Below are 11,223 nucleotides of genomic sequence, written 5' to 3'. Positions count from 1 at the left end.
CTGACCTTTCCAGGGCCGGTGAGCATCAACGGTGGCTTAGGATTACTGCTAACCTCCTAGCTGAGCTGTAGCTCATACAGCAAATAGGTGCAGGTCATGGTCTGGTGTCATTATTCACCCCAGCAGCACCATCAGATTTGACTTAGTCTGTCATGAGCCAGGACCTGAGCAAATGGCAAGTGTAGACATTAAGTATCACCATGTAAAACCTCTTGCATATTAGAAAAATGGAGAGAAATTTACTAACACTTTGTAGGTGTTTTATTGAATAGTGAGATGCACACATTGAACCCACCCTGCATAACTGTCTCTGGACTTTTCTTTTGCATTAAAGGTTTAATCAGTATCTCATAGTTTAAAAACAAACACACTGTTTAATAAGAATGTGGCATTGTTTCCTTCCATTATGGACCAAAGTCTGATCAAATGCCACCTAAGGCCAGCGGAAATGCTCCACTTGTAACTCCTAGAATAAAAATATGAATGTTTCCATAGCCAGCAACTTCTATTGGTTTATTTTTCATGTTTGATCTGTGAAAGCTAATATGGAAAAGAGGGCAAGCAAGCTGAGGAAGGACCAAGGTTCTCTGGAGAGACCCTGTCACATTTCAAACATTCCCATCACACTATCACCACCACCTCCTGCTACTGCAATGAAAGACAGCAGCAGAAAAAGAACAGGAAGAATAAAACTCCTTATGTATAGAAGTGAGGAAAGTCGGCCCTATCCCCAGTCAAAGTCAATCACTTAAAAGAAATCAAAGCAGACCTAGCCTCCATCTCCCAAGTGCAAGAAAAATGCCCTTAATTTGCTCACCCCATTCTGTTTGTGTTGTTCTGAGCCTTCTCTGATTGAAGCTCTCTGAGGCAGAAAATCAATGTCAATCATGCCAGATGACTGCTTTCCTCCTGAACATCTACAGCTGCTGCTAAGATCACAAAGGACACATGAAAGGAAGAACTTGGCTGTTGCAGCTGCCTTCTCAGTTTTGTAACCCAGGTGAATTAACACTGGCATATTAAAAGCTGACACTATTTTTTAACAAAACAAGGCTTCTGATCTGCTTATCATCATCGAGGACATGTTGGCACCAGGATGGCTTTGAAACATCCTAGATAGCTTGCTTTGGCCTTCTCTACTAAAGGTAGGACCTCTGGTATCTGGATAGGCACCAGACAGCTAAGGGCAACCTGATGCCCTATGTTATAAATAACAGAGATTTGGTCTTGGTTCTGTTCTCCGTAACAAGGAACCCAAACACAACCAAGCAAAGATTTTATTGGAACTTATACCCTGAAAACTATGTCAAATTCTATTTTGTTTGAGCCACAGGGTAAGAACAATTTTATAATACCAAAATTCTTGTCTTAGGAACCTTGGTCTCACCAGGACAGTTGTAAAATATCACTTGCTCTACATTAGTTATATATTTTTAAAATGCTCATTAATCTATCCAGCCAGTCTCGTCTTAGAAGCCTCTTAAATTTAAACTCTTCAGAAGTAAAATTTTTTATAGGGAGACAGTATTTCTTCTTCATCTTCATTCCTGTCAAATGTTCATTTTCTGTCCTGCCAGATGTCTGGAACCCAAACTCTGGATGAAATGTTTAGTCCCATTCATATTAAGTCACTGTAAATACAGATTCCTGGGATGCAGAACTTAAACTTCCTAATACATCCTTGAGACTTCTGATAGAATAAGATGCTCAGCAAACCCAGCATAATGTAGAATGACAGAACTACATTATACAGTTTCCTTTTATTCTGCATTCAGGCAGCATTAGGACTACTCAACATCTACCTGCACTTTCCCTTCCTTAGATAGAAGTCTTCTCTGACATGACACATCTCACAGGCATCATTCATTCCTCAAGCAGCAGCAAGGTGCAAAGCACATCCAGTTTTGCAACCAATAGATCATTGTATTTAACCTCCTCTAGTAGAAGTGCTGGTCTTTACAAGGAGAACCAAAATTTTGTATTTTTCTGCCTTGTTTCACGCAAATCTCCTTATCCTAGGTTTCAAGCATTTTTAGATGTTTTCTCATCTGTGTTTTTTGTTTCTTTTGTTTTGCCAATGGACTTTCAAAGAAATGATGAAGCTTTGGGCTACATTCCATGTGTAAAGCAGAGTTTGATAGACGAATACAAGCCTTAGGTGTGATGAGATATATCCATCTTCATACCATCTGCTCTGGTCTAGCATGACTGAGGGCCATGTTTTATGCTTGCATGCACTGTGAGTGGGATGAGGTCGTGGAGAGATCAGGACCTCCATGAGAACCTCCTCATTTGTAAATTGGCTAACTCTAGTGACTAAGAGGTAAACTATATAAAGTGACTTTACAACAGAGGAAAGACCTCCCAGACAAAACAGAGATGGAAAGGCTGTTATGGGTAGAGGAAGACAAAGGGGAGGCCTTCTGCCATAGCAAGATAAGACCTCAAAAAGGAAGTCAAGTACCTCCTAGAAGTCACGAATAGATACTGCCAAAAATCGGCTAGAGTTAGAATCCCAAAAGGAAACTAAGACAAACACAAAGGTACCACAGCTACAAGAAATTTAAAAAAAAAAGGGGGAGGGGGGAATCACTTTAAAACAAGCTTCTCACACAAGAGTAGCTTCCCTGATTTTCATTAAGGATGAACATGTTAATCCATGGGGTAAAGATAGGAAGCCTAAAAGGAGGGGTAGAACGGAGAAATGGATACCAGATAATATATGAACACAGCCAGCTGGCGAGAAAAACTCTCAGAGTCTACTGTGCTCCAACTGGAGGAACCAGACATTCTCAATCCCAGAATCCTGACGCACAGTAAACCACAAATCCACATGCAAAGGTTTGAAGCAAATTTACTGACTTGGAGGCATTACCACAGGACTTTTGTGCTTTTGATGTCTCTGCAGTTCTTCAGGAAAACTTGCGAAGGAAAGTTTAACTACAAACATGAAATGAATAAAGGGATAAAAGGTAGCATGGGTTTACTAAAAGCCAGTTTTGTGGCACAACCCTGTAGCACAGTATAAAACTGAAACTTCAGGCATCCAGGAAATAGTAGAAGTATCTTTTTTTGCTCTTTATTAATATCCTAGCAAGAACTAAGTGAAAAGGAGAAGGACTTAGCTTTACTCACCAACCACAGGGTGATAGGGAGCTGACAGTGTGGTGTGACTGTGAAAAAGACTGTGTAAGTCCAGTCATGGTATTTCCAGTAATGGCAGGAAAGTATTAGTGCTCCCGTTTGAGGCATGACTGAGAACTGTCTAATACAGTCCATACGGCAGCCTCTCTCCACAGGAAAGCATTCAAACCAAACGAGTCCCACAGAAAGGACGTCCCAGTGACCAGAGCACAGCTTGCATCACGCAAGGTTTAGCTTATGTAACTTAACAAATCAACAAATGAGTGGGAATTGGATATGTAAATACATGGAAAGGGTAAGTAAACGCCAGAGAAGGATGTCTGTAAACAAAAGACCAAACATCTATGGATTTAGATGGAAATTAGAAGTAGGTTTCTAGCCACCAGACAAGAGGCTCCATCCGGAACTACAGCCATAAACCCAAGCGGCTTGTGCCCGTGAGGAGGAGGAGGAGGAGCACGAGACTGGCAGCGGGCGGCAGTGCTGGCCACTCTCTGGAGGGGCCACTGCCCGGGCGGCGACGGTGCGGCCGACGAAGGAGGGCTGGAACATTTTTAACTCCCCTTAACTCTCCAGACCCGGCACCGTTTGCCGGTCCGTGTAGTGGCTGTGCCGCACTGGGCATCCTCCTTGCCCTTGGGAGCTAACATATTAAATCTCTGTCACCCATCCCGGTTAACAGCCGACACAGGGGAACCTTCCCCCGCGACATGACTCCCGGTGCCGGGACTCCGCTTCACCACATCCGCGACGCGGAGCCGCAGCGAGGCCAGCCCGGCAGCCCCCCCGCCCCGCCTCAGGCTTGAGACAGCCCCGCTGAACAACCCCCCGAGGGGCTGCGGAGCCGAGCTCTTCCTCACGCGCCTCAGCTTCCCTCACGGTGCCGTTACGGGCCGAACGTTACCATCCACCTCGCCTCACACCCCCGCCCCTTTTCCCTGCTCCCATACCGGCTCGCTACAACTTCCCCCTCCTCTCCACCCCGACGTGTCGGCGGGCACGTCTCCACCATCGTGGCCCGCCCACCTCACGTCAGCCGCCCGGCTCCTACTTAAGGAGGCGGCCGTTTGCCCGCCCCGCCGTTACAGCCGTCGCCGCGTTGGGTTGAGGAGGCTGGGTAGGTGCGCTCGCTTTCGCGGGTTGGGGGTGGGTATGTGCTGTGGGGAGGAATGGGGAAATGTGGGCGTCGCTGGCCGCCAAACCCCGGGGGGGGGGGGGAAACTCGGTCGAGCAGGCCTGCTCGACCGAGTTCCCCCCCCCGCCCCGTTTGAGGAGCTACCGGGCATGGCCCTGGACTTCAGCCCGGCGCCGCCTTGGGTGCGGTGTAGAGAGGCACCACGCCCTGCTCGGCGGCCTTGTGCGACCGGCGTGATTCCCACCCCCCGAGACTGCTATGTGCTGCATTGGCCCGCCGTTTCCCTTCCCCCCACCCCCCCCTTTCGCCTGAGTGAATTAACTTGCTTCCTCTAATCGGCGGTAAAAGTGCGTGTGGCCCCAGGGACCCGTTGAGAAGGGTGCTGTGAGGATGGGCTCAGGGCTGTGTTTGAAATAGAGCTTTAATACACCGTCTTGGTTACTGGCTCAGCCCTAACTTGCATATTTCGGGGGAATAGGCGCTTTAAAAACCAAAATTTTGAGTATTCAGTGTAACTGAGAAATGCTTGAGTGGGTGCTCCTCACCATGCCTGCACATTAAAGTTCCTATAGTGCAAAGGGAGAACTTCGCACATGGAAAGAGTGTGCGTTATGCTGGGCCATGCTTCAGGAGACTTCTGCAAATGAAGACTGACATATATTGGTTAACTTTTCCTAAATATGGGCACTGCTGGCTTCCTGTCCCTCCCTGCCCCAAACTCACAGTCCTTACCCGCTCTGCCAGCGCTGCCTGGCTTTTCCTGCTCTGAACGAGTTGCTGCCTGTTCAGCACTAATGTTAGAATCGTGTTGTGTCTCTACTTGCAGCCATCTGCATGGCTGCCTCTGCCTCGGGCTCTTCATGCTGCAGCTGCCACTGCAGCACCACTTGGGAAAGCATGGCTTCCGCAGGGACTCTGGGGTGAAACCACAATACTCCATCATCATCATAGCATTTTGGTATACCTGTGGCTGTCAGATTAGGACCCATATAACAGGCTGCCATGCAGCTTGGTAGCTAAAAATATTGAGGGTGGGAGAGATGGTAAACCCAGACTTTAGACATCTTAATTAAAAAATATGTAGTTTCACTTTAAAACAAATTCATAGAGTAGACTTTGAGGATCTCACTCTGCTTAAGAAGGGCTTGGCAAAGTGTTGTACAACTTCAGCTCTAGAAAGGCTCACGGCACAGAGTACCGGTTTTTCAGGGCAGTTAGAATGGAGATTGCCAAACCATGTGCTTAGAAGTACTAAAATGGCTTCCTGTAGCTAAGTGTAATATGGATGCTCACTCAAAACATTCTACTAATGCTGCTGGAGTGCCACCCAGCTTATAATCAATGGTTCTCAGGCTGTATTTGAGGGGAAGCTATAGCGAGCTTAAACAGTGCATTATCATCAATAATTCAGTTTTTCGATCATTTTGCTGCATACAGGCAGTACTGCCAGATGTTTCAGGCATGTGATTTGTACCCATTTTCTTATCTCGGAATAAAGTCCATCTTGCTTGATACAAATACTCTGGTGCCAGTAAAAGCTCCAAACCTTGGAGAAATACCTGTTGCTTTCCTTTCAGCAGTGCGCCATGTCTCTCAAGGATCAGCTCATCCACAGTGTCCACAAACAGGAGCAGAGTCATGCCCACAATAAGATCAGTGTGGTTGGTGTGGGGGCAGTCGGAATGGCCTGTGCCATCAGCATCCTGATGAAGGTAAGCTTGGGATGAAGCAGCACAGTTGTAACTACCTGAGGCCTAAAAGAGGGGCAAAAAGTAATCATCTCCCTTATTAGACTAATTGGGCTAGCACACAAGATGAACTTTTGATTGTACCTTCATTTGTTTGGGCCTGAAGTGAAGCAGCAATCTTCAAGCTATTGACAGAGAACAAATAGCTGTAGTTCTTGTAAACCAAGTTTATCCCAGTATGTATCATTTTGACTTAAGAGCTGCATTTACCTTTGAATGACTTACAGGCTCCCTTCTAAGTAGGAGTCCTCTAATATTCTAAACATAAAAAAAGATTAAGAACTGGGGAGTCATTGTGTCTGAAGCAGTGTGTCCAATGGAGTAATACTTTGCAGTGTGGACTGGAAAAAATGGTTCTAGACACTCTGAATGACTTATCCTCTGCATTGCATTATTGTATTGAAAAAGCTGTGGTTAACACCAGGCTTGCTTTTCTTAACTCTGAAATAGGTTATGAAACAGCTACTAAATTATTCTTCATCATTGTCCTGCTAAATTGTACAATTATTCCACATAGAATGTGGATATGAAAAGTATGACACTAACTCAATGAAGTGGATATCCCAGGAGACTAAATTTAAAGTACTCTGCGAACAAGTGTTACAGCTAAGCAAAATCGCTTAAATAGATCACTGCTTTTAAAATAATTGTAATGTCACAATTTACAAGTTGGGTACTTTGCTCAGAGGCAATAAACTTACTGTTTAATCTTGGTCTCTTGTAGGACTTGGCTGATGAACTTGCTCTTGTTGATGTTGTGGAGGACAAGCTCAGAGGAGAGATGCTAGATCTCCAGCATGGCAGCCTCTTCCTTAGAACACCGAAGATAGTCTCTGGCAAAGGCAAGTAGTTGGCTCTTATATGCTTCACTATTTCCAAATGGAGATAGCCACTTTGTATCTCAAACTGGTCATCCAAGTCTAGCACTTAAGCCTGTCATCCCAATTCTTAGGAGGAAAGCTCATTTAATTTCTGTTCCTACAGAAATACTACTCAGCTGACATTGTTTCATACACCTTGTTATGGCCAGTCCAACTAGGAATCCTCTTCCAGAGCTTACCACTCAGTACAGAAAGATGAATTTCTTAATTACTCCTGTACCTTTGAGAATTTTATTTCACAGCCAGTTAGCCCCTGAATGTTTTACTGCTTGCTTCTTGGCTATAAATGTCTGATAGCTTTAAGTTTAGTGGCAACCTGACTAGGGTAAATGCTAGCCGTCTCATACCTTAGTTAACGTGCAGCTACAGTGTCCACAGGTAGCAGGTTACGAGGGCAGAGCCTTCTTCCTCTTCTACACAGCACTTACACTGGATGCTATCCCGACAGCTACCCCTATAACTATCTGTGTCTGAAAAGTGTGGAATACCACTGCCGACATTCTGCATGTTAAGATTTTGACATGCCCTTTAAGGTTGCCACTTGTGGCAATGAGCCACAGTCTTAAAAGAAAATAAAACTTTCTACAGAAGCACAGTCTAGGGTAATAACTACCAGGAGAACTTCCACACCCTCAAACTTGAGAATTTTAGATATTGATACTAAAAGGAACTGAGAGTGCTTGTTCTGAACCATGTGCAGAAAGAGGTCATGTTTGAGACAGCCTTTTGTCTTCAGATTACAGTGTGACTGCACACTCCAAGCTGGTCATTGTCACTGCTGGTGCCCGTCAGCAAGAAGGAGAGAGCCGCCTTAACTTGGTCCAGCGCAACGTGAATATCTTCAAATTCATCATTCCCAACGTTGTTAAATACAGTCCTGACTGCAAGCTGCTTATTGTCTCAAACCCAGGTTTGTCTTGTATTGCCCTAATAAGAGGATTTGGCTTAAAGAATAGTGTTTTCTTCAGTTCAGGTGGCATTGGTGTACTAGTATGACAAAGCATAGGCTTTTAGAAAATACTTATGCCACATAGCAAGAAGTGTCATCTTCCCTCTCCACATTCAGCCAGCTGGTCCTCAGAGGTGAACAAAGTTCCCTCCAATTTGGGTCTTCAGTTGCCTTTTCAGTAATCTTTAACATAGGACACAGTAACGGGCACCCATAATTGCCATGCATAGCATAAACAGCCTCTCAAATTCTGCTTTTAAACAGTCATTATGTTAGCCCACTGCAGGGCCTGGCCCTGGGCATTACTTTATGCTCTATTCCATTTAACTAGCATGCAGATAAAATCCTTACAGATAAACAGAAGATACCATCCTAGAACTGCTCATGAGAGCCACTTGTCCTCCCTGTTCTACTTACAGTGGATATTTTGACCTATGTGGCCTGGAAGATCAGTGGCTTTCCTAAACACCGTGTTATTGGTAGTGGCTGCAACCTGGACTCTGCCCGTTTCCGCCACCTCATGGGAGAAAGACTGGGCATCCATCCTCTGAGCTGCCATGGATGGATTGTTGGAGAGCATGGAGATTCCAGTGGTAAGGATGAAATCTGTGTGACTGATACATGGAACTTTTTCTGATACTTTGCAAGAAACAACTACAAAAGCTACAGCAAAATGTTTCTCAAAAGTCTGTGCACTGCAGCACCTTAAGAATGCAAGTTCTGCTTTAAGTAAGTCTTCTACTGCATAGAGTAACCCTAGATGATCTATATTTGATCTGAGTTACTCTGCTTGGAAAAGGTCATTATTGTAACCTGAGGAAGCAAAAAATTTCTAGGCTAAGTTGTTCCCATAACTCCCCCCCAAAAAAAAACCAAACTGAAGAAGCAAGAGGGTAAAGTTCTCTGCAAGGGACTCCCAAAGATCTACACTAGACTTACTGGTAGTCACTCAGTTGTCTTTACTGGCATCTCTTGATTACTTCAGGAACTATATATAGGAATTGAAGTGCAGAGCAACTTTCTCCTTACTTAGCCTGTACTTTCCCTAGCAGCACCAGAGCAGTACTTTCTGCTTCCTGACACTCATTTGGAATAAATTCTTACTCTGAGAAACCTGTGCAAAATACAGTTACTGTCATTTTAGTTCATGTTGCCTAGGTGTTTTGCTTTAATAAAGGTATAGTCAAACCTTGTGACATCATGTATGATGATGATGATTATATATGCTCTTAGGTTCTCAGCCCACAACTTAGTTTGGCCTCATAGGTCATACTATATTTAAAGTCCTATCTCAGTGACATGTGTGTTGCAGATTAATCCACCTAGATGTCATGTTAACTGTTAATTTGAGGAAGACAAAGCTAAGTTTTCTTGTGAGATAATTAATTTATGTGCAACTCTTAGTACCTGTCTGGAGTGGAGTGAATGTTGCTGGCGTGTCCCTGAAGGCTCTTCACCCAGACTTGGGAACTGATGCAGACAAGGAACACTGGAAGGAGGTCCATAAGCAGGTGGTGGAGAGGTAGATACTGCTTTTTTCAACATGAGACAAATGATGAAGAGCTATAGCATCTCTGAACTGCAGTATCATACTGGGTTTCATAAATATCATAGTAGCCCAAAACAAATGTCAAGATGCATATTAGAACTTGATATAGTGTTTTAAGGAGTAATGTAGGTTTGTCGGAGTTAATTTTTCACAGTTAGTGAACTTTAAATTAGGGAAGTGCTTTGACTTCCAAGTTTCCAGTATAACTGAGGGGAGTAGTGTAAAATGCAAATGGAATTCTTCACTGCTGAGTTCATTTCAGTTTTGTCAGCAAATCAGTCAAGCTTCTGATGTTTCCAAATTGATTAAGGCACCTCCAAAAGCCCTGTCTTACAAACTTTAAATATTTCAGTGGATGGTACTTGGTTTTTAATGAGTAACTTTGTCTCTGCAGTGCCTATGAGGTCATCAAGCTAAAGGGGTACACATCATGGGCTATTGGCCTTTCTGTGGCAGATCTAGCTGAAACTATTATGAAGAATTTGAGAAGAGTGCACCCAATCTCTACAGTTGTTAAGGTGAGCAGCCCCCTTTTTGTCTTATTGAGAACTAAAAAACCTTGGGAATGCTGAAGAACACTGATAACTTTCTAGTTTAATTTCAGCTAACTTTAGCTGAGCTCTCGATAGGCTAGAATTTGTGTATGTATGTACTTTATAGAATGTCCTAACTATCCATACCTACTTTTCAGGGCATGCATGGCATAAAAGATGATGTCTTCCTAAGTGTTCCTTGTGTACTGGGCAATACTGGCATCACTGATGTAGTGAAGATGATTCTAAAACCTGAGGAAGAGGACAAATTAAGGAAGAGTGCAGATACGCTCTGGGGTATCCAGAAGGAATTGCAGTTTTAAATCTGCCCAAGCAGTTTACTCTTTGCAGTTTAACGGGTTTAGTGGTTTGTCTTATGTTGCACTTTCCAAGTAGGTCAAATCTTTCAATGTATGTATCAACTAGAACACAAAAAAAGCTCAAATCCGAACAAACGAGTTTCCTGAAGATAACATTAGGAAACTATTCTAGGGTTTTCTCTGTTCAGACACCCATGTTCTTAGCCAGAGCTAGATAACCTAGTCAGTCTTGTACAGTGAAGTAGTGTGACAGAAATCCAGCATTCAAAGCAGCACTGCCTAGAAAACCCTCTGCCTTTTCCTCATCTTGTTTAATGTTGGTTCAGAACAATAATTATTACACAACATGAAACCAAAGACTGTTTTCTTGCAGTTAAAGGATTGTCAAGCCAATTGACCACCCTTCTCTGCCAGCTGAATAGCTTAAATATTTCACTGTTGGTAGGTCCAAATGTATTTTCCTAACACTGCTTTGGAATTTTTGTGTACACTTTTTTTAGAGAACCTTATTTTTGTGTATCAGCCTAGTTGTAAATTTGTCTCTTGAGCATGTTTAAAAAACATTAAGGTTTCTGTATGCAACAAGACAGTGACTGTCCAACTGTAGTACTAACTCTAACACCAAATAAACCACAAACTGTTACTTGTCTCCTTGTTGTTCTTTATAGGGCCTTGCATCCAAAATGCAGCTCCACTTGCACCCTTCTAAACCAAAACAATTCTATTTCTTCAGTCATGCTAAGTCAAACCTCACCTATGTGATAATGTTGTATGTACAGCTGCTCTGTTGTAGGCTCCAAGTAATTATGGAGTGAGCTTTCTGACTGTCTCAAGGTAAGAAGTGAAAACACAGTAGTCTTCCTTACCTGTACAGACAAAAGTGCAAGTAATTGACATCCATAAAAAGTCAACCTACTGCCAAGCACAAAAATGCATCTCAGGCATAGAAACAACCACCAAAGTT

At 43.6% G+C, this 11,223-nt stretch overlaps 1 protein-coding gene across 1 annotated transcript; it reads left to right on the top strand.

Annotated features, from left to right (window-relative positions):
* Positions 1 to 5,865: 5,865 nt before the first annotated feature.
* LOC309405759 (L-lactate dehydrogenase A chain) lies at positions 5,866 to 10,262 on the top strand (the record flags this gene model as incomplete). Its single annotated transcript, XM_082000626.1, has 7 exons — positions 5,866 to 5,991; positions 6,752 to 6,869; positions 7,645 to 7,818; positions 8,277 to 8,450; positions 9,262 to 9,379; positions 9,801 to 9,924; positions 10,098 to 10,262. The coding sequence occupies 7 exons, from the start codon at positions 5,866 to 5,868 to the stop codon at positions 10,260 to 10,262; spliced, it is 999 nt and encodes a 332-aa protein (XP_081856752.1).
* Positions 10,263 to 11,223: the final 961 nt, after the last annotated feature.

This window comes from Phaethon aethereus, assembly GCF_964289735.1.
Source record: "Phaethon aethereus genome assembly, chromosome: 5".
Classification (NCBI taxonomy): domain Eukaryota; kingdom Metazoa; phylum Chordata; class Aves; order Phaethontiformes; family Phaethontidae; genus Phaethon; species Phaethon aethereus.
The sequence above is the reverse complement of the archived record's forward strand: the minus strand, read 5'-3'. Positions and strand labels throughout refer to the sequence as shown.